Here is a 24,791-nt window from a genome sequence, read left to right as displayed (position 1 = left end):
ACCATAGCAACTCACACCTATCAACAGCCTGTGAGCTTTTCGTGGCATCAGTATCAAAGACAAAACATATTGGTATCACACAGCTGGCACAGAGCAACAATAAAGCTCTGCTGGCTCTGAGTGCCCATTAGTATTCTATCTGTCATTACGACAACCATTGGATGAAATGACAACACTCTGTGGAACTAAATAATCACACAAAACATCAACTGTAAGAAAAAAATAAGTTTATTTAACATCTATGAATCTTAAACACTGTGCGTGGAACGCATTTCTGGGAACCATTGGCCTCAATTTTTTGACTGAGGTATTTGCTGTAATGACTGGTTACCTGCCCCTTAAATCTGCTCGTACCTAAAATGGGGTCTCCCTCAAACTTTCACGAGGAAGGTAGCTTCAATTTAATCAGCAAGATGCTGCACTGTGTCTTGCCAATTGACAATCTCGCTGAAATCATTTGACAACCAGTTAATTCACTCCCTCAGGTTAAGCTGCTTGTCAGAAGCTGTCAAAGATAAGAATGGTTGTGACATGTATGAGATTCACAAACAGTCAAATATATTTGACAACTATTAAAAATTAAATGCAAAACTAAAATGTTCACGGTAATATTAAACATTTCATAGATTAAAATACTTGCAGGTTTAAAAACAATTAAATGGACATAAATTCAGTCAATTAAATTAAAAATTGAAGCTTTCCTGTAACTTGCCTGATCCCCTCGTAGCCATTGCTCTCCTCTGAAATGAACGGAGTTCAGGAATTTTCTTCTAATCTTAGTGTCTTAGATTCACTTCTGCAAATGATGAAAAGCCACAGGAGTTCACAGGACTGCATGAGAATGATGATAGTGATCAGCTATACTAAAGTTCACGTGCACATCCTCACACTCACTTTTACACAAGTTCTAGATTTCCAGGCAGAGCTCAATAGTTTAATAGTTCCATCTAATATCGGAGAATATATACAATATACAACCTAAAATTCTTACTCTCTGCAAACATCCTCAAAACAGAAGAAGAAAAAAAACTGAAGTCTGAATGACGATAAAATGTAAGAGCCCCAAAGCCCCCTGCCCTCCCTGCCTCATGCACAAGCAACAGTAGCAGCATCAACCCTCGCCCCATAAAACATCAGCATTCCCAACACCCACCATGCAAGCAAAAGCAAAGCCCCGCCCTCCAAGAGAGATCATGGTCTACATAAAGTACATCAAAAACTAACTGGTCACTCCAACCTTTCAACATCCCACAGGCCCTGTCTCTCACAAACAAAGGAGAGGCAGGTCTCTCTCCTTCCACAACGATGGGGACAGAACAGTCACTATTTCAAAGTTACAGTCAGTTTGAAGTGTTGCTTTTTTTTTTATTTTGAGTTCCCTGACTCAAGAATCGGCAAATTGATTACTGAGTGCAGAGGTCTCTAACAGCCACTCTTGCTGTCTTCAACGTCCTGGCTCCCACTACACTTCTGCACGTGACACAGGCAAGAATTTGTGTCCAAAGATTTTTAGTGGAAAGCTCAATTTCACATTTTTATGTTCATAAAGGACACTTGAATTACAAACCCAAGATTCTATAACGGTGAAGTTAGTAGCAAGCTTCGTGACTCATCAATGACTCTTCCAGTAGCAGCTTGACAGGTCAATTCAGAGCAGTGGAAACACCATTGGACAGGCATCCAGTGTTCCTATGTGTTTGATTTCTAGAAGGATTGAACACGACTTCCATTCACCCTATTGCAAATACTCATTCTTAATGCTAAAAGGTGTTTTGCACTTCAGTGAAAAAGGTGTACCCTGTGAGGTGCATCTCGAAAGGATAAATATGAGACCCATTAGTTATGTCAAAGCCAGGAAATAATGCAGTGAATGAAAAAGAAAGTGACAACATGTTTAGGTTGGACTCCTTTCACAAGTGCCCTCCACCCCCATGGTGTGAGTTTCAGCCAGCAATAGGCAGGTAAAAACAAACCACCAAAAGTGGCACTTGCACCAGCTGCTCTCCAACTGTTGCAGATCACTCAAAGGCACCACAAGTCCCACACTCAGAGTTCATTGGCACTTATTCCATTAAGATTCCACAGGTAGTTTTCCAATATCTTTGGCTCACACCCAGAAATTCTTCCTGTACTGTGGAACATAAGACTATACGATAATTTTGGGAGAAACCTCAGTTCACAAATTAAACAGCTTTTACAATGCTGTTACTGCAACAGTGCTGACGGTAATCCAAAGTAATCCCTGCTCCTTCAAGACCAATTGAAAAAAAAACTTTAAAGTTCTGGGGACAGGAATTTAGGATCATTGCAATACCACCGCCTGGCATTAAGAGTGAGATGACTGCAACGAGGAGAATGTGTTTCTTTCCTTCTGGAAGTGAAATTCAAAGATCTGAAATGCACAGTGTCCTTCAGGAGGCAATGGTGGTGCCAGTTGTCTGAGGACAGGAACTAAGGATCCAAAGATATTCTGAGAGAAGAGGGAGAGGAAAGGCACTGCACAGGAAGATGACTCTGCAGTCAGTCCTCCAGCAATTCTCCCGTGTCAGTGTTGCTGAGGAGAAAAGTGTGAAACAATTCTTACACAAATAAAAGTTTAAACAACATAACACATACTAAGTTTCTTGTTGCTATTTTTCTCCAGTAAGGATTAATCATGTTATGGTTCATGACCAGCAATAACTTTGCACAGGTTGAGATACGGATTTCATGCTATGTTCCTTGAAAAATGCAACAAGACTGAGATCCTGCACAGTTAATAAATCCCAACATGCATCTTTCCAAATATCAGCTTTCTGCACTAGCACATATTTGTGAGGAGCGCAGAATTCTTGACAATTACACAGAGGAAATGCTTACAGAGTTTTTTGCATTTTGTTTCATAAAACCTAAGTCTTTATTTATGTTATATTAGTACATAATGCATTTTAATTATCTGTATTTATATTGAAACATATTTATAATATCTTAATTCTCTTCCTTCCCCCTTTCCGGACCCTACTCTTTTCCTAGGTGTTCAAGCAAAGCAACTTGAAAACAGGTCTGTAACTGCTGTGAAAGGTAGTTCTGCAGTACTACGATGTTCCTTTTCCAGAAAAGAACTCCGGCTGGAATTGGTTGAATGGCTGAAGTTCACAAACAGAACTAAATTTGGTGTTTACCATGTGCCTTCAAAGAATACAACTCTCAATAATAAACGAATAAAATTGGAAGTTAATGGACAACATTCCACTGTCACCATCAAAGACGTTCTTATGTCAGACAAAGGCTGGTATTACTGCGTATTCCATACCTTTCCAGATGGAAAACTAGAGGATCAAATATACTTGAATGTAAAAGGTAAAGATAAACTTTTAAAATGTAGCTGTATGATAGAAACTAATGCATTACTTTAGCTTATTAAGATAAATTAATGAACTGGAAGTCTTATGACTAGGTTTTGTTTGGGTGATTATTTTAGTCACAATAAATTTTTAGAACTAGGCAAGTTGGTTAGTCTTGCAAATGATTTTACTTTGTACCTTTCTGCTTCTCTTGTGTGCCCTCCGTGGTTTTTGTCTTTGGGTTCTAGAAACAAACAAGCTTCAGCATCACCATTCTGCAGTTACAACTGCCGTTGACTCACTGGAGGCTGGCAGTCCACCAGTCAAGCAAAATCTGAAACCCACAGAGTCCCTCAGGGGGAATGCTAGTCCTCAAGCACCAATTCTCATGATTCAGCTTTGCTGAGAAGCGAAGAATGAAACACACTCACTCCACCAAGGAGGTCATCAGCTGGAAACTAAAATAGTTTCGTATAGACACCACAGTTTGTGTCACCAAAAACGTTTTATGCCATTGAACTTTTTCAAGTAGCAGCAAAGACAATCTACACCCTAGCTTGCACCACTGATTTGCAGACATCACTGAGACCTAACAAGCCAGAGGAATTGACATATCACCTTTCTCATGGCCTAAACAAAGAATGATTAGCCACCACTGGACTTCACTAATACTGCAGTTGATACAGCCATTTAATATGCCATGGACTTCGTTCATATTGATTTGAATTCACACTATCACCAGCCTGGCAAGCTTTCAGTGGAAAGGAGCACCACCCATTAGAAGTGAAGATTGTCCACGACCAGAGGTAACATGTCACATGGATCTGGTGGCACTAGATCTGTAGTTGCAGATCCTGCTGTTTTGTTGTAAAAATGCGGAAATAAACAAATGTCATTCGCTTACAAGGGCACTGAATGCTGAAGAAGCTTCTTCATGTTGCCCACTCTAGGTATCTTTAATAATTTGGCAGTGTTGATAATGTAGGAGAAGATTTACCACAGGATATTATATCGCCTACCTACTCCTTATCAACAGGTACAACAATGAACCAACTGGTGTCAGCTTCAGTAAAATCTCGTGTCCACAGTTACGCAAATTAAATGCACTTTCAGATTACTTTTATATCAAATGGTTAATTAAATCTCTTAAGATCTGAGAGCTCATCACCAACAGAGTAGAATGAATCATTCATACTTGCAGCTCACAGCTAGTTTCTGTGTAACACCACTACTAAACATATGCACAGAGGGAAACGTGTGGCTTATGCTCCCCACTTGCATATTTTACTGTTGGATTGCTGTTCTCTCCCTTGGGAGTCACACATCTCTGGCCACAACCACAATAACGGAATTAAAGATGTTTTTTCTGTACTTCTATAGATGAGGCAGAAATTAATACAAATTAGTCTCTCATCTCAATGAAAGATTCAAGATTCAAGAATGTTTAGCGTCTTTTCCAGTACACAAGTGTAAAGGAGAACAAAATAAATGTTACTCTGGATCTGATGCAGTAAGCAAAAACACAAGAAATATAAATTAGCTTACATACATAGATTGTATGCCCATAAGGTGATGCTAGGCAGAGGATTGTCTGCGCATAAGGTGCCTGACAGAAAATGATAAAGTAGTGGTGGTGGGGGGATTGATCAGTCTTACTGCATGGGGAAAATAATTGTTATTGAGTTTCGTGGTCCTAGCATGGATACTACATAGCTTCCCCCAACAGGAGTAGAGCAAACAGTCCATGAGCAGGGTGGTTGGGATCCTTCATGAAGGTACTGGCCTTTTCCCGTCACCTTTCTGTATATATGTCCATGATGGTGGGTAGTAAGCTTGACTGTCTGCAAAATCATCTGTTCTACCCAACATCTTGCATCTCCATGAAATTTAAAAGGATATATTCAGTAAACTATTTCTCACTATCCTCTCCAATTTCAAATCAAATTTTCACATACACATCCCAGTCAAATACTTTGTAAAGGTCATTAAGACTCAACAGTGTGAACTGCTTTAGTGTTTTTGGCACACTGTATTTAATTTGCATTGAAGGCACTGGAAGAGAAACATTGGTGGAGGTTATTTCTCATGCTGGTGAGTTTTCATAATCTTGTCTCCAGCTGATAAGTTTTGTAACTCCAGAAAATAATCAAAGGAAACACATGGCAACCCGGAATACTTGTGCACTTCGTTTTCTTTCCTTCTCTTTAGTAAGGCGCGCACATATGACATGGTGGCGTAATGAGGTATGCCATTCACATACTGCTTACATATAGCCATGATAAATTATTTAAACAAAGAATGCTAAATCAATCAATATATTTACAATATTATTGGAATGTTAATTAATCTACACTCTGCCCTGCTTAGTTACGAACTCCAACTCAATATAGAATGCATTGACAACAAATTTCATGACATATGCATATGCCAGTGATATTAAACCTGATTCTGATTTCTGATCTCAACTCAAGTACATAACGTATTGCTCCTACTGTCAACCTGAAATTATTAACCTGCTCAGTTGAGGAAAAACACCAGAGACACGAAATTACCTCTGAAACGGTTTTTATTCAGAGAGGAGTTCGCAGCCCCACGCACTTAGGACGTAAGGTAGCCAACTCCCAATCTGTCAGTTTACAAAGGTCATACTTATACCCAAAAGCAGGGTACTACATTCACAAATATGGTTACCGATTCAAATTCATCAATTGGTTGGCTATTGCATAGCTAAGCACGCAAAATACTTGGAATAAGCATAGACACAAGCATAATACTTGGAATGGATATGGACGCAAGCAAAACATTCGAAATAGGTATATAGCTCAAAATACTTTGCCAAACACATTGTCTTGTTCCCTTTTCTTTGTGGTTGCCACTTGCTGTCTGGAATCTTATTTTAGCTACTTCCCCAATAATGTATCCTCCCCCTGGTCCTGTCTACATATATTGCTACACTTACCCCTCGCCCATCCCTTCTACACGTACCCCTTACCCTCTTCACATTCTCACTACCATGTAGACATCCACAGCATAGTAAATTTTAAATTGTGCCATCAGGCCTAAAGATTTCATCGCTGTGGAGGATTTCTTACTCTTATGGGACAATGTCTTTCCTGACAAGGGGGTTACTCTGCTGGGGCAATGCAGACTATTCCCAGGGATGGAGAAGCACAGCTCCTGGCATCTTCTGGATGTACTGGCATCTCAAACAGTGCCTGGCAAGCCGCTTGATCTGCTTATCTATCCGCAGCCACTATAAAAGGCTTTGAGTCAATGCTTTTATTTTGGCCATGTCTTGATGACCAGCATGTAGGTCCTCCAGCACTCTAGCTCTCAGCTTGGATGGTACAGCGACTCTCAATGGCAAGTTCATCCTGGCACCGGTAAAAATGGGGAACTGGAATTTCTGCTGCACATTCCAGCCATTTTGTGTGTCCATGTCCACCTGAGAAAGCGTGGGGTATTTTCTGACTTCCTTTTGGATCGTCTCTGCCATAATAGGGAGACTTTTGATTTGTATTAGGGAGAATACGTCAAGGGAGTGTCATCTTTTGCAAATTTTTCAGAAATTCCCAAGGGTAAACAGGACACTCCATCAGTATTTCCATGATTAGTCATCCTCTTGAATCCGATCTTGTAGATGTGTCCTCCAAGAAGCAGAGCCCATCTCTGCATTCATGCTGCTGCTGTTCGTGGAACACACTTCTGTGGATTGAAAATGGATACTAGTGGTTGATGATCAGTAATGAGGATAAACTGTCTTTTATACCCCAAACCAGACTCAAGGCCTCTCTGTCAATCTGCCTAATTTTTCACTGCATCAGAAGGGAAAAGTGATGCAAAGGTTATAGGGCGTTCATTTCCATCATTCGTAACATGAGAGAAGACTGCACCTAGACCACAAGGCAAGGTATCACAGACAAGCTTCACTGGATGATGTGAATAATCATGTGTGAGTACAGTGTTTGGTATCTCTATTTTTTTTGTCCTTTAGAAGCCACCTCACACCACTTTGCCCATTGCCATCTCTTCACGATCTGTGGTAATAAGTTCAAGAGATGGAGCACAGTAGCCAGGTTTGGCTGAAACCTGTATAGTAATTGCCAAACCATAAAGCAACCACAAATGTGACACATGCTTTGCCCTTGGGGGATCCTCCATTGCTTGAATTTTCTCAGCACACTTGCATAATCTTTGTGCGTCAATAGTGTGACCATAATAAGTAACAATACACACAAAATGCTGGTGTAACGCAGCAAACCAGGCAGCATCTGTAGGGAGAAGCACTGTCGCTGTTTCAGGCCGAGACCCTTCGTCAGCGCTTCTCCCTATAGATGCTGCCTGGCCTGCTGCGTTCCACCAGCATTTTGTGTGTGTTGCTTTAATTTCCAGCATCTGCAGATTTCCTCGTGTTTGATAATAAATAGCACTTGGCTTAAAGAATTCATACTTGTTGCATCATGTTCTGAGTCCATAATCTTCTAATCTTGAGATTTTGGAGATGTCCCTCATCATTCTCATTGGTAACAATAATTTCATCTCAGTAACACTGAGTGCATGGGCACCCTTGCAGCACCTGGCCCATGGCTTTCTACTCCAAAAAATAAGCCTATTGTAGTGATAAAGTACTTCGTGAGTGTTTATGGGGAGAAACACTTTGGACTCTTCTTCCATCTCCATCTGTAGGTAGGCCTCAGTTAGGTCCACCTTGCTGGAGTGTTTCCCTACAGAAAGATTTGCAAGATATCTTCTATTATGGTCAAAAGGTATTGTTCTACTTTCAGTATGAGTTGATGTTGAACTTAAAATCACCACATACTCATTCTTCTTGGGTACTCGGACCGTTGGATTTGCCCATGGGCTCCACTCAACCTTTGAAAGAATTCCTTGAGTCACAATGCAATCTAGCTCACTGGCGGCTTTATCAGGGATGGTATAAGGAACCAGATGAACTTTGTTAAACTTGGGTGTGGCATTTTCATTTAACACTATTTTACCTTTAATATGTTTGAATTTTCCAATGCCCTGTTTGAATACTGCTGTGGCATCACTGTTGAACTGACAGTGCTCATATAATTCCTTCAATTCAGCCACATATGCTGAAATGGACTCCCCTCCCTTTTGATCCTGCTTATGAAACCTAAAGCAATCCTCAATCAACAGTGGTTTCAGTTCTAAATGTTCCTGCATTCCATTCATGATATCAGTAAAGCTTATTTCGGATGGATTGGTTAGAGCAGTCAAACTTCCAAACAAACTGTATGCTTTTCAACCTACTGCATTCACCACACCAGCATTTGTTTCTTATCGGTTATTCCAATTGTTTGATAATATTGCCCAGTTCTTTCAGTACACATCATCTAGTTATCTGTTGTGCAATCAAACATGTCTATCTTTCTGAGGAGCGGCCTGTCTTTGTTTACTGAAGTATTATTTGATAATATTTGCTCTCTGGATATGTTTAATGTTATGATGAACTTTCCCTTGGAAGAAGATAATGTGCTCCAAACACCAGACAAAAGTTTGATGAAGATATGCGCTAAGATATTGTCCAAGTAAAGCAAGTAGTTTTATGATGGTGGATGTAATTACAGTTGTAAAGTATGTAGAATAGTTAAAGTGGCAGTTGCCAAACAAGCAGTGCCCTTCGCTGGAGTGCAGTGTGCAAAGTCAATGTGGAACCATTGTTTTAAAAAATGGCAAAGTTGGTGATACTGTTCAACAAGGGTTAAAAGTTCAGCAAGAAGGAAGGAGTGCGAGAGGAGCCAGAATGAGTTATCACGTTAAATCCTTACTCTTACTACCAGCCGTGTCTAAAATCATAGGAAACAAGCTGATGCCCAATGGCTTTTCAGATGTCATGAGTTACTTTGTTGGGATTTCCATCCAGAATTCAGGACACCCTGAATTTGATTTTTTTGAAGAAGCAATTCGAGTTTCAAAATTTCTGTATGATCCCATGCCTTGGCTTGGATAGTTTCCTAATCTCTATATATAGTATCTATCATGTGTAATTGAGTATTGAGCTACATTTACCAGGAAATATTGTTACTACTCATGTAGTGAAATAACTGACTATTGTCCTTCAATTAAGTCTTAGACAAAGAGACTGACCTGATATCTAATGCTCCACAGATGTTCCCATCTAGATCCGCTGTTTCACCAGCTTTACACAACTTGACACGAGTTCTCTAATGGCCAAGCAACCTGCAAGTGTAATTCTATTCCGGTTCACAGGGAAACACAATACTTTTTGGACAATACAATTTTCTTCAAGGAAACTCACAACCCTGGTTCAAATCTGTTTTGTACAGTCTTTCTGGATGAGGTTCACTCGTTTCCACTTCAGTTCTGCCAGTTTTGAGGTGACTAGTCAGGCCAGAGGGAACCATTGGTTCTTCCACAAATGGGGATGGAAGGGAAGGAAAAAAAAACAGATAAGGGTGGTATGTGGGAAGTTTGTAAGCGAGGAACACTCCAGCCATTTATGGAGGGCTTTGGTGTACTCCTAATGAATCGCCTTATGGTTAAAGAAAACTGATGAAAATTAGCTTTCTTTGTTACTTGTACATCAAAATATTGAAAAATACAATGAAATGTGTCATTTGTGTCATTGGAGTGAGAGGATATGCTGGGGTAAGTATCATCATGCTTCCAGCCCCAGCATGGCATGCTCACAACCTATTAACCCTAACCCTAACCAAATGTCTTTGGAAAGTAGGAGGAAACCTGAGAAGGTGGAGGAAATGTACCTGCTCATGGGGAGAATGTACAACTTCCTTATATACACTTACAGACGGCTGTGGGAATTGAACCCCCCCCCCCATCTGATTGTTGGTGTTGCAATAATATCAAGCTAACCAACAAGTTAGCATGCCAGCCTTTAAAGTATCAAAACATTACTTGGAGCAGTCAAAGACCAAAGGTTCCTCATAGACGGTACGATTGTTACAGATCTTCAAGGAAATTTTGAACATATCCATGAATCCTTTTCTATATCTGCCTGGTAAATATGCAGCTCAGTACTCAAATGGCACATGATAGATACTAGAATTTAAAAATTGTTAATATATTCCACATAGTCATTGGCACATTCCACATCCTGATATTGCTGCTGGATAATTAAATTTTTCACTTTGCCTTGTAACAAAATGTGCAGCATTCCGGGACGTTAATGAAACACTGATGATTTCTAATGTTGCTCCTTGGATATCCTGTGCTCCTACTTGGAAAAAGTAGATAAACATGAACCAGGGATGGAATGGATGATCGAACACTAGAATTTAACTAATTGCACCTCTTGACAACTCTCCACAGATACCATTATCTGATGAAATTTTAGAAACAGTAAATAATACAAGGCCTGGATTCAGAATACAGTAAACCACAAGAGGAGAGATGCAGTTTGTATCTCTCTTGTATGAATGAGGGGGATCTCACAAAAAACAATCTTATATTGAAAAACCTAGATAAAGCGGACGTAGAAATGATGTTTCCTGTAAAAGTGAGTTTAGGACCAAAAGGCACAGCTTATGAATAGAGGAACATCCATTTAAAACAGAGATGAGGAGGAATTTCTTTAGCCAGAGGGTGGTGAATCTTTGGAATTCATTGCCATGGATTGCTGTGGAGGCCAAGTCATTGAGTATGTATAAAGCAGAAGTTAATATGTTCCTGATTAGTCAGGATATCAAAGGTTTGGTGAAAAGAAAGGAGAATGTAGTTGAGAGGGATAATAAATCAGCCATGATGCAATGGCAGAGCGAAGTGAATGGGTCGTGGACTATTTCTACTCCTATGTCTTAATGTCTTATGGTCTATGGTCTAATTTAGTAACATTTTGGTGAACTGTCATACATAGCAGACAGCTACTAATGCAGGGGAAGCACAGGTGGGTTTTGGGGATTGTAACTGCTAAGTTAGTACATTTATGATAAGTAGTACAGATCAGGAAGCTGCATTTTCGGTGTTGTGATGAGTATAGCAAGTATACAAAAAACATAGGTCTTTGTTTTGAGATTAAATTATTTTGCAAGTGCTGAAGACAGCATCATGGAGCTCATAATGCTCTGGTTGTGACTCTTACTGGCTTTAGAATTGCTGATAAAACAGCCCATCAGGCTTTGCAAAAAGTCTCTTGCAAGGAGCTGTCCATTCAGACTCACTGGTTTGCCCTTTCTGTACTTCTCTACAATTTCCTCTCTTTCCTCTGCACTTCCTAACAAGTGGCTCATTGTATTTGCTATTACAATACTTTATATGATCCTGTTTTCAAATAGTTCAATATTCCATAACTAAGATTATGGTTATTTCTTTGATATTTGTAATGTTTCCAAAAGATTGGAGAAGAGTCAGTTTTCTTTTTGTTTAAGTAAAAAGATATCCATTTAAATTTGTGCAACACACACAAAATGCTGGTGGAACGCAACAGGCCAGGCAGCATCTATAGGAGGAAGTAAAGTCGACATCTCAAGCCAAGACTCTTTGTCAAGACTAACTGAAAGAAGAGATAGTAAGAGATTTGAAAGTGGGAGGGGGAGATCTGGCCTGCTGTGTTCCACCAGCATTTTGTGTGTGTTGCTTGAATTTCCAGCATCTGCAGATTTTCTTGTGTTTGCGTTTAAATTTGTGTTTTAGATCCTATTCAGCTGAGAGGATAACATTTTAATATTTAATATTATTAATGAAATCACAACATATTTGGACTTTTATCAACATAACCATAAGGGTAGAACAAAGCTTTTTCTAATACCAGAGCAGCCAGCTTGTATCACTCAAAACTGGGTCAAACGACATCAGTTACAAGCAATACTAGCCACTAAGTACAGCTAGTCATAGAATCAGAGAGCACAACAGCACAGGAGCAGCATCTTGACACATCCAGTCCTTGCTGAACTATAACCCTGCCTAGTCCCATTGACCTGCACCCTAGACCATAGCCCTCCATTCCCCTCCCATCCATGTACTTACCCAAAATTCTTTTAAATGTTGAAATCAAGTTCATCTTCTATCACTGCCATTGGCAGTGTTTTTCAAACTCTCACCACACTCTGAGTGAAGAAGTTCCCCGTTTCACCTTTCACCTTTCATGGGTTAACCATGACCTCTAATTCTAGTCTCTCCCAACCTCAGTGGGAAAAGCCAGCTTGCACTTAGCCTATTTATCCGTACCGTGTAATCTTGTATACTCTACCTCTGTCATATCTCCCCTCATTCTCCTGCTCTCCAGGGACTAATGCTTTAACCTATGAATTTACAAGTACTATATTATTCCACTAACGAGAAATAAATATATGCACAAGATAAAACTTATGTCTCCTGGCCACTAAGACAATTATTTGCTCTAATGTCACCTGAGCTAGGAACCTTAACATAGGTTATATCTTAGACCGCCAAACAAACAACTGCTGGAGGAGCTCTGTAGGTTAAGCCAGCATCTGTGGAGTCAATCTATGGATGATGTTTCTGGTCATGACCCTGCACTGGGATCTTCATTCTGCGTTCCAGCTTCCAGCATCTGCTGTCCCTTATGTCTCCTTACTTTTCAGACTGCTTTTACCATTAATTGGAAAGTGATCTCTTCCCAATCTGATTTTCTTTTTCCACTGGACATATTTGCATTTACAGAGAATTAAAACTAATATATTTTTAATGTACTTTAGTCAGTCTGAGTAGTTAATAGCACTGACGAAATGTGATAGCAATCTGGTATTGGCAAAAATGTAAGTTTGTGAAGCAGTCATTCAAGTTTACAATTACAATTACTCACTGGTCTGTGTTAGATATTATTAACAAGACAGCAATTTGTACTTGGCATTACATATTTCAGCCCTGGTTTTCACTGGACACATTTAGACAATATAGGCACCTTATATGTTGAAAACAAAAGTGTAGAAATGTAACATTACCCCAGAATTAAATTCAGTCTTCATTTTCTATTTTACACACCACAATCAAACATTTTATATAGCTGTTGCAAGATAGCAACCTAACGAAAGAAAATCTGAATGTGCTTTCTGTAACCTTGCGAGTTTGTCTGAGTTTCCATCCACCATTTCCACAACAGCAGCCGAGGCCCTCCTTTCAAAAATGGAAGTATGTTCAACCAGCAGCTTTATAGTTATTATAAAACACAGAAATATTATGGAAATTGTTTCTGAGATGCTTATTCATTTTAAGATTAGTGGTGCACTTCTTAGAAGCCTATCCACCCCCACTGTCAGTAGCATTTACCATGCCGATGGAATCAAATTTCAGGTGCTGTGACAAATGTGCAGCTGCTGCTGCATATCTGGCATGCTGGCTGGGGATACATTTCTCTCTAGATAATATCTTCTGTGTCAGAATTTCAAGCCACATCCTTTGTATTACATCAAGAAGCATAATTTTTTATCAGCAGTCTGAAAAGGTCAACTATAACAAATCTATATTAAATCAATATCTTTACCCAATTTAAATAGGTGTAAAATAGGACTTTGGTATGAAAAAAAGGTCAGTGACGCACTACAGAATTTTAACAAGATTAAAGCTTTCCCTCAGCCCTTCCACCATCCAATAACCAAGCTATTGCTACTCTTGCGAACAGTGGAATGCTCATGCAGTGTGTGTTGTTCCACTGTTGCCAGTGCCGATCCTGTATGGACTATTTATGGCTTGCAGTCTGAAACTGAAGGGAAATAAGAAAATGAGCTCTGTTCCTCACTTTCTTGGGCATGCCGATTTTCAAGGTAACTTCAATCAGAATAAGTTTCAAGAAAAGCTCCAATCAGTGTGCTGGACATTTTGAAATTCATTTTCAAGAAACACACTGCAGCATTTTCTGCCTAACTTTGCTTTATCACCATTATGGAAAATTTGGTGGTTGTTCTAATTTGTTAATAAGTCACAAATGGTATTTTCTCCATTCCAGAAGGACATAGCCAGTTGAATGCAGAAAATCAAAGTACTTGCCAATATCCCTGCAGCAATTCAGGCAAGTTCATTAATTGCCTGGTTTATCCTTTTCAATGTTAGTCCATTGGGTGACCTTGTGGATGTCATTTTCCACAGTAAGAATTAATTTGTGTAATGTGTTTCTGGTGGCTGGCCAGTTTCTCATTGAAGTGTTAACATATATAAGCTTTCAGAAGTAAGCAAAATCACTGGCCCAGATTTGGTATAGTTAATGGTGATTGCATTTATTAAATTGCAAAACATTCTGTAACAACAGAGAGGAAAAGAATTATGTGTGAGATGTTGTGGACCATCAGATCCAATAGAAATATATTCCACAACAATATCTAATCTCGTGCCCCAGTTTAACTCTAACTCTACCACTACAATCAAGTTAGGGGATCAAGCCTGGTTTACCAAGTAAATCAGAAGGACATTCATGAAGCAACGCTGGGTGCGTTTAAAACTGAGGGGCCAACCTGATGAAGCTCAACAGATGGATCCTTAAAAGTAGTTGAATTGTGACGTCTACAACTGACAGGACAGGTCAAGGCTCTACAGATGATAAGAATTAAGAGTATACTGGAAGAACCTTCGAAAAAAATGATCCAAGCATGAGCAAAGAGCTGAATTCCAGAGGAAAGATAAGAGTGACTCGTCATGGAGCCCTGGTAAGCCAGTGGATGACAGATGCCAACTCCAATGATTGGAGTCATACCTGGCACTGAGAATATTGATTGGGGATATTAGAGTTCAATGTTTGAAGTTCCCAGGGTATCACTGTGGAAGTTTGTCAGGCAATGTCCCAGACCCAAACAGCCTCAATGGTTTTTGAAAGACCTTCCACTCATCCAGAGATCAAGGTTGGGATAGTCACAGGTTGCATTTGTAAGTCTCCAGTCCTTGCCTGACCTGTAAATTTTGGTAATTTATTATTTTGAATTTAGCTAACAGCGCCCGGTGTGGTGGCATAACACAATAAACAGCTGTGAGATCAGGGTTTAATGTAAAGAGTTTGTACAAGCTCTCCATGACCACAAGGGATTCCTCTGGCTGCTCGTTACCTCCTACACTCCAAAAGATTAGGGTGAGTTTTGGGTATGCTATGTTTGTGCCGGAAGAATGGCAACACTTGTGGCTGCCCAGCACAATCCTTGCTAATTTGTTTTGACACAAACAGTGCATTTCACTGCGACAAATGAAGCTGATCTTTATCTTTAAAAATAATATTTGTTAATTGTTAACATAACCTCACTATCTTTTTACCAATTTGATTCCAGAAATGGGAAGTTAGGAGATGAAAACAGTGCTCAGAAGAACTGATCGTGATGTGGTAGAGACGTATGAAATATTTACAGGGCTTGACAGCCGAGATATAGGGGTGATGGATTGCAAACTGGGATGATTAGAACCAGGAATTATGGTTCTAAAATAAGGACCTCTGCCACTCAGGATTGAAATGTAAAGAAATATCTTCACCCAGAGGGTAGTGGACTTGAATTCTCCATTCAACAGGATTATTGGGGCTCATGGGAGAGATTGAAAATATTTGTAATTTACAGGGATAAAGAGCTATGGGGTTTAAAGTAGGAATGTAATGCTGAAGTATTGGTACGTATGGGATCTGACTGAACTGTGAAGAAGCTGTGGAATTGCTGCCCCCTGCTTTTAATTTTTATATGATTAACTTGTCAGTTTCATTAATAGCCCCTCCAGCCTTGACTGTGGGGAGGGCTCATCCAGGCCAGAGCATTTGGCACACTTTGAAACTGGAGGGACCCTATTAACCAAATAGGAGTTGACTTAATGGGCAAAAATTCTGCTGGAAGATCCTTCCAATTTAAACATGAGTCAAATAGATAAGATTGTCAAGTGTAGGTGGCTCATTGCTCTCAGGAAATTCCTGATCAATGATCTAATTGTCTACTGTTCCTCATACTTGGCCGTATTAGTAGGTACCACCTTGATGTAATAAACAGGGAGGGACTGTGTCATATCCTCTGTCGCTTAGCCTATCCAAATCAAGGTTCTTTCTACATGTTGTGCATTGAGAGATGCTCTTCTGCACACCACTGATGTAATTTGAGTTACTGTCACCTTCTTATCAGCTTGAACAAGTCTGATCAATCTCCGTGATAGTAAACACAGAGAGTAATAGAGCACAGAAACAGGCTGTTTGGCCCAATTGTTCCATCCTGGGCTTCACCCTCGACCTCTCTTCTTGGGCACTTTTACCCACAGATCTGCTTCTCACTGGATCTTTTTATGTTTCTCATGACATCCTCTGTAAACTCTGGAGACCTGTGTGTGAAAATCCCAGGAGATTAACAGTTTCTGAGTTACTCAAACCACCCCATCTGGCATCAACCATCATTCCATGGTTAAAATCACTTAGATCGCATTCTGATGTTGTGTCTGAGCAATAACTGAACCTCTTGCCCACACCTGCATGCTTTTATGCATTACACTGCTGCCACATAATTGGCTGATGAGATATTTGCATTAACATGCAGGTGTCCAGCTGTATCTAATAAAGTGGCACTGAGTGTATAATCACTGTTTTATAAGGAATCACAGAGACTGCAGATGCTGTAAATAAACACAAACAACTCGAGGAACTCAATAGATCAGGCAGCATTGGAACTTGTTTATTATTGTCACATGTGGGAGACACCGTGAATAGCTTTCTTGCTTAGAACTTCATACAGGTCAGATCATTAAACAGTGCACTGAGGAAGAACAAGGCAAATCAATAACCATGCAGAATAAAGTGTAACAGCTACAGAGAGAGCGTAGTGCAGGTAAACAAGATGATGCAAGGTCATCACAAGGTAGATTGTGTGGTTAAGAGTCCAGTTCATCATGCTGCAGACAGACAGTCAAAGTTTTGAGTTGAGACCTTTTATCTAGACTGAACAGTCAACAATTCAGGTTGAGACCCTTCACTTGAACTTGACATGTTGAGATTAAGATTCTCAAACCAAAATGTGAATTGTCCATTTCATTTCTTAGATGTTGCCTCACCCATTTTTTCACTGTTTAATTGTTAGTGCTGAGGTTTTTTTTGTAAATTCATTCTAAGGGTCGGGGCTTCATTACTGAGCCAGCATTGGATTATCCATTTCTTAATTGCCCTCAAGAAGGTGACAGTGAGCTACTTTCTTGAATTCCTATAGTCCTTGAGATGTGGGTATACTACCACACTGTTAGAGAGGGATTTTGGCCCAGTGCTGTTGGTGATATATTTCTAAGTCAAGATGGTGTGTGGCTTGGAGGGCAATCTCCATTTGGTGATATTCCCAGCTTTTGCATGCTTTTTCTTCTACTTGCTAGCTATAGGTTTGGAAGATGCTTTCCAACAAGCCTTACTGAGTTGCTACCATGCAGTCTGTAAATGGTACAAACAGCTGCTACTGTGCTAATTACTGTGCTACTGGTATAGTGATGTAATCGGGTACCTATCAAGCCCCCTATGTACAGAATGGTATCAAGCTTTGTGAATGTTGGCAAAGCTGCACTTATCCAGGCAAGTGGAGAATGTTCCATCACGCTCATGAATTGAGCTTTGTAGATTGTGGAAAGACTTTAGGGAGCTAGAAGATGAATTGTAGGGTCCCGAGCTGCTAACTTGTTGTTGTACGTGCACATGGCTTCTCCTGTTCAATTTCTGGTCAGTAGTAACCAAAAATTGATAGTGATAGTTATTCCATTGAATGTCAGAGGATGATATCTGGAATTTCATCATTGCCTGGCACTACTGTGACATGAATGTTACTTGCCATGTATCAGCTCTGACCTGAATTTTGTCCAAGACCTGCTGCATTTAGATGTGACTTCCTTCATTATCTGAGGAATCTCAAATGCTGCTGAACATTGTGAAATCATTAGCAAACATCCCTATGTCTGACTTCACTTCTAACAGAACAAAACTGATAAAGCAGGTGAAGATGGTAGAGCTAAGTACATTACCCTGAGAAACTCCCGCAGAGATGTTCTGTAGTTAAGATGGTTGACCTCCAACCACCACAACTATCTCCCTTTATGTTAAGTATGATTCCAATCAATGGAAGTATACTACTGCCATCAAACACCCTGCCCCATATCGCCCACCAATTCTCATTGACTGCAGTTTAGAAACATAGAAACATAAAAAACCTACAGCACAATACAGGCCCTTCAGCCCACAAAGTTGTGCTGAACACGTCCCTACCTTAGAAATTACTAGGGTTACCCATAGTCCTCTATTTTTCTAAATTCCACATACCTATCCAAAAGTCTCTTAAAAGACCCTATCATATCCGCCTCCACCACCGTTGCCAGCAGCCCATTTCACGCACTCACCACTCTCTGCATAAAAAACTTACCCCTGACATCTCCTCTGTACCTGCTCCCCAGCACCTTAAACCTGTGTCGTCTTGTGGCAATCATTTCAGCCCTGGGAAAAAGCCTCTAACTATCGACACAATCAATGCCTCTCATCACCTTATATACCTCTATCAGGCCACCTCTCATCCTCCGTTACACCAAGGAGAAAAGGCTGAGTTCACTCAACCTGTTTTCATAAGTTTTGCCAAGACTCCTTAGTGCAATATTCAATCAAGTGCTGCCTTGCCTTTAAGGGTAATTATTCTCACTTCACTTCTGGAGTTCTGCTCTTTTGTCTATGTTTGGACCAAGGTGGAAGCAGGATCAGGAGATTTATTAGAAACCTAACTGAGCTTCTGTGGGCAGGTATGTTTCTGTTGTATGGATACTATATAAAACAGTGCACATTTCAGTTCCTGGGAGACTTAGTCTACTTTTGCAAAATTTTTCTCAGCCATTTATATTCATTAATAGCTATTGGGGTTAGTACAAATTAGAACTGAGCTCCTTAATGATTGTTTAATAAGAACTGACAAAAAATGTTAATGATTGTCGAAAATGGTCTTCTGCTGCGCAAGTAAATTAATAAGATTAGATTCCTTCAGAAAAGGGAGGCATTCTATGAAATAGGAACGAGATGTGGCTACACCACATGGTTCCTTTGCTTTTTAAAGCAGCAGATATGAATAACTGAAGGTTCGTATTGCACACACTCCTTTCTGAGTGATATCAATTCCCGTTCGCTAGAATGCTCCCCAGTATAAGCGGGTTTAGGAATTAGCAACTGCTCAGGAAAAAGCAGAAGCTTTTAATGAACACAGATCCTGGTACACTGATCTTGAGTTCTGTTGGTGGAGCTCAGCATTGGGAATAGAGGTACAGCAGAGATGATCCTCGTCAACTTTGCCCATGACCCTCAGCTGTCTGACCACCCAGTAGCAATATCTTTCCTTTCAACTGGATGAGGGCTTGCTGACCCTGGAAAAATTTGAAGCCCTTGATTATTTTACCTTAAGTTTTACATTGTTTATATTTAAGATATCATTACTTAAGTTTGATTGTAATTTTAAAAAATTTTTAGATCAATTTTAACAGTTTTCAGTGAACCTGTCTACTGGTGATAGTTAATAGTTAGCAAGTCTTTTACAGTGATGAGTTGACAGAGACTCAGGTGGTATTCTTATGGAAAGGCATTCATTTGCTGAGATCTATTCTTCACTCAAAGTTCACTGCCAGTGAGAACGTAACAAACAGGAGCAATAGGAGACGATTTGGCCACTCGAGGCTAAGACTAAGGCTGATATTCTCCATCACACTAACATTCCTGCACTAAAACATCCCGAGATTGCAGGATAAATATATTTGGGCTGGCACTGCAGGTGATGACTCCAGGCAGTGGTTGGGTTCAGGACGAAATGCCCTTTTATAGAGATTTTATAATGGACTGCACGTAAGGAATGGAAACTGCAAAATAAATATGTATTTTTGACATATCACAGAGAGAGATATATACTTTACTCAAGCTCAACAAAAGAAATGCTCTCAAATGTATGCAGTAAAAGCAAAATAGTGAAGTGTATGCCTCCAATAATTCAAGGAAAGGCGACTGATGTAGTCATTTTCACCCCTCACACCTGCTCACTATTCAATAAGATCATGGCTGATTGTTTGTCTCAGCACAACTTCTCTGCATCAACTATATACTTCTTAATATTCAAAAATCTGTCCATCTTTGACCTGAATATACTCACAATCTCGTGGCTAGAGAATTCCAAAGAGGTGAAATCCATCACATGAAGACATTTCTTCACATCTCTGCCTGAATAACCAGCCTCTTACTTTGAATCTGTGTTGCTTATATCAAGCCCTGGGACTGAATTTTAGTTTAATTTGCAAAGTTGCATTTTACATTGGAATAATTTACAGATAATTACTTGCATCATAATAAAAATGATACACATGATGACTACTAATGATAATATCATAATCATCTACTTCACAATTAAGAAGAGTTAATATTACTGGTGAGGCTGACTCAGGATCTTTGCACTGAGATTTTCCTTAACGACAACATGGAGACAACGTACAATCCAAATCCAGACACCAAATTTCCTTCTGGAGCAGCCACTCTTTGTTGTAATTGGCTAAGTTGAATAATGTTAAACAATAAATACACAATGTTTTCACTCCTGACACCACCATTTACACTACCGTTATTTTGCAATCCCAACACAACAACCTGCAATGAAAATCTTTGCATTCTACTTCTCACGAACTCTGCCCTTAATAATTAATTATGGCATAACAATTGTTATTTTGAACAAGACTCTTGGATGACAGGCTTATCCTTGTGCAGTTCCATCTCTTTTCTGTAGCCTTGAAAATAAGAAATAAATGGTTTATACATATTGATATTTCATCTATACTGCAGCTGGATAAATCCTGGGAATATGAACTGTAAAACACACTGTACAGGAACAACTATTCATTAAGTCGAAATAAAACAAAAATAAAAACTATACAAGGCATACAAATAACTTGAATGTTTTAAAGAATGAAACAAATGCTACCACTACAGTGGAACTACAACTATTAGGACATAACCCTTTAAAAGGTACAATATTCAGTTGTGGCATCTAAGTACAGGTAAGCTATTTCCTATTTTGGGGATAAATATAGTTGCTGATTGGAAGTTACTTATAAATTCTTAGTTGTATCTGTGTGTGAATAAGTTAAATTTTAGGTTAAAAGGAGGCAGTAAGCAACAAATGGTTTTCTTTCCCTATTGGCCTTTATCAATAAAGTTATTTCCTCAGTGATAAGTTCTCTACCAGTTCAGCTGAGATTGGTTTCTGTATTCCAAATAAGATATTACAATCAGTTCAAAATGTGACAGATACTTTATTTGTAACACATTCAAGGTGATAAATACATTAAATTTATGTTTTGCAGGAAAATAAATAAATGAATATGTACTACATTAGTTTGTGTTACTTTGACAATGTTAGTTTTTTTTGCAAATCCCACAGTATTTGAGCCATATATATCATTTGAGTACAATAATCTAGGATGTTCAGAAAATAAGCTATTTATATCTAAATGCAAAAACAATTAATGATATGATATGCAAATCTGAAGTAAGTTAATTTGATGCATATTTCTAATGACCAAATAAATGTTTTATGTCTTCCCAGATAAAGAAGTGTCCTCTAATCAGGCTGCATATATTATCACAGGTGTAGTTATAGCAGTAATCGCCACTGGAATCCTAATTTTATTGTTATACTTTGTTCACGTAAGTAATAACAATTTACTAATTTGCATGTATATTTGAGGATAAAGGCTACACCAAATCAGAAATTTAATAAACATTTCCTAATTGCTACACAGACCTTCTACATTTTGCCCTAATTGAATTGCAACCACTCATCTGTGTTTTCTTCTGCTTCCAATTATTTTTATACTGGTTTTTCATAAGCTCATTTAAAAATTCAAATGGGGTTTGACCAAAAGTCTATTTCTTTTCTTTTCCATTCTAGTTTTCTTGAAATAGAGGCCCTTAACTTCATTTTTCAGCATTTTTAACTTCCAATTCTATATTTTAATCATTATTGAACTTCCAAATTCATCTGCAAACTTTGATACATGAATCTTTCTTCATCCAAATGAACATTAAGGAGATGTGGCCCCAGAGCAGATCCTAGGAAGCATCATTTGTCATACTTTTTAATGAAAGAATACACCTTTCATTTTCACTCAGTTCCAGTTTACCAACCAGGTTTTAGACTACAAGATTACCTCCAATCATTTATATATTTGGTAATAATCTATTTTACAGAACCTCTTTATTTGCCTGTTGGAAATCCAGAGACATTACCTTTTCCATAGCAATGATCCTAAAATATCTTCCATTTAGCTTGATTTTCCTGAAGCTTCACCTTTCTATAATCACAACCTAGGCTGACTCTTTGATCAAATCCTAACTGTCTGGTTGCTCAGTTGCTCTACCCTGATAACACCAATAGTCCCACAGTTAACCCCCACAGTTGGTCCTGGGGGCTTCTAGCTTCCATCCTTCTGAAATAACTGGGAAGCATTTGCAAGATTTCAACCACACATCACAGTTCAGGATTCAAGAATACTTTAGAAGATAATTACAGAAAACTATCAATTCAGTTTATATGGGACAATTGGCTCTCAGAAACAAAATTTCTCCATGCAAGTGAGCATGGAGAGGCTGTGAGAGTAACCGTAGATGAGGTAAGTGAGTGACTGCAGGTAGGGTATATGTGGGACTGGGAGTGCAAGTTTTGTGAGGGGCAGCAAGTGAATGTGTGATGTGTGAAGGAGGACATAAAGTTACCACAGGCAGGGCGTGAGGAGGCTGCAGATGGCCACGTGAGAAGTAAATCATGAACACAAGAGATTCTGTAGAAGGAGGAAATACAGCAACCTTGAAGGATCTTGGCCCAAAATGTTGACTGTTTATTCCTTTCTATAGATGCTGCTTGACCTGTTGAGTTCCTCCAGTATTTTGTGTGTGTTATGTAGAAGGGGAGACAGATCTCTGAAGAGTAGTGGAAATCTTGACCTGACCTTGGATGTTGTGTGAGGGAGTGACTGTGAATTGATCTGGGAACTATACCTGATGATATAGGGAATCCTTCTGGAATGACTACAGGTATTACAGGAGAATCTCTGGACTAGGTGGGTAAATTGAGGTGAGGGTGGCAGGAGGTCAAGGTCAGTAACCTGAAAAGGAATATGATGCCAGAGGGCTTAGGAATTGCAGGGTATTCAATGTTGTAAAATCTTCCACATTTCTTTAATCTGCTGGATTTAGCCAGGGTGGGAAACTTTGCCATCATATATTAGGAACAGGAACAAAATGATTGAACCATGTTGATTCTTTGTAAGATTTCAGTGACTGGCTTGTCTTCTGAGTGCTCAATATTAAACCACATCTGATCGCACTTTCATTAATACCAATATTGGATGTTACTTGAGATGAATTGGGTTCCTGTTCCAGCTTTTTAATGGTTTATCTTTTCGCAATATCTCACTTGCCTATTTGGAGTTAATTTATCTCCACGAAGCATATTGCATTGGCACACTCCAAATGGTCTAATAACCTTTACCAATATTTATCTTCTATAAGTTTTTTCCCATATATTCCAACCATTCCAGCATATTTTTTTCACCAATCCCATAATTATTTATCTCAAATGCTTCTTTGTCACTAGCCTCACTTACTCCTTTTGGCTGTGAGATGCATATTCTACTCATTCCTTGAGGAAATAACCATTGTAAGATTTATTAGTGGCCAATTTGTAAATATGATCTTGAGTTCAAGGCTCTGTTGTAAGTGTAAACATTTTCCCTATGCTCACCCTATCAAACCCTTTCATTTTTATTGAAATCTGATATCAGTTAATCCACATTCCCAGCGAAAGGAAGCCCACCTTAAAAGTATATCCTTCCAATTTTGTGAATCTTCTTTTTTGTAGCGGAAGAAGAAGTCTGGAATTCATCTACCAAACCAAATCAATGTAATACTGCAAGGTGCATCCAGCACTGATAATGTGGACACAGCAAGACAACCAAACAAGCCACCAACACCCAACTCTGATTCTGAGGACCTAACCAATGACTACTTTAATATTGTTTTAAGATCATCAGTTTAAGATTTCGGTGGCTAAATTTGTATACTTTGGGTTAAAACTGTCAACAGATATGTTTTCAAAATGTTTTCTGTTTTGCAGTATTATTTGTGATAACTGAACTGCACCCTTTTGCAGTTAAAAATAAGTCTGTTTTGAAATGTTCCATTACCCATGAAGGTATTACTTCCAAAATTACCCAGTGATGTAGATATTCAACTAGCAGGAATTATTTGCAATAAATTAACTTGAACTGATAAAGAAAATGTAAGCAAAAGTATTAAAGAATATATTTCATTCCTATTGTGTTATTTGAGTAAATGTACAAGTTATTTGTCAGAACTATTATAAAGTATTACTTTATTGATTTATTCTAAGAAAAAGGTGCTTTTAATCAGTTCAATAGTTTTTAGTTTTTTTCCTTGTTTGAATATAGTAAGGTGAATTTCCATAAGACATAGGAGCAGAATTAGCCCACTTGGCCCATTGAGTCTGCTCCACCATTCAATCA

The 24,791-nt window shown here is 39.0% G+C and overlaps 1 protein-coding gene across 1 annotated transcript in view; it reads left to right on the top strand.

The window, feature by feature from the left end:
- The window catches only part of LOC132392362 (T-cell immunoreceptor with Ig and ITIM domains-like), a 53,139-nt gene extending 28,639 nt beyond the window's left edge, over positions 1–24,500 (top strand). Inside the window, exons 2-4 of the mRNA XM_059966183.1 lie at positions 3,013–3,339; positions 21,815–21,915; positions 24,128–24,500. Of these exons, the coding sequence (XP_059822166.1) occupies positions 3,255–3,339; positions 21,815–21,915; positions 24,128–24,304 (363 nt within the window). The 5' untranslated portion in view covers positions 3,013–3,254 and the 3' untranslated portion in view covers positions 24,305–24,500. The remainder of the gene's footprint in view (positions 1–3,012; positions 3,340–21,814; positions 21,916–24,127) is intronic.
- Positions 24,501–24,791: the final 291 nt, after the last annotated feature.

Source organism: Hypanus sabinus, chromosome 4 (assembly GCF_030144855.1).
Source record: "Hypanus sabinus isolate sHypSab1 chromosome 4, sHypSab1.hap1, whole genome shotgun sequence".
NCBI lineage: Eukaryota > Metazoa > Chordata > Chondrichthyes > Myliobatiformes > Dasyatidae > Hypanus > Hypanus sabinus.
Note: the sequence above shows the minus strand (reverse complement) of the source record. Positions and strands in the feature narration are given on the sequence as shown.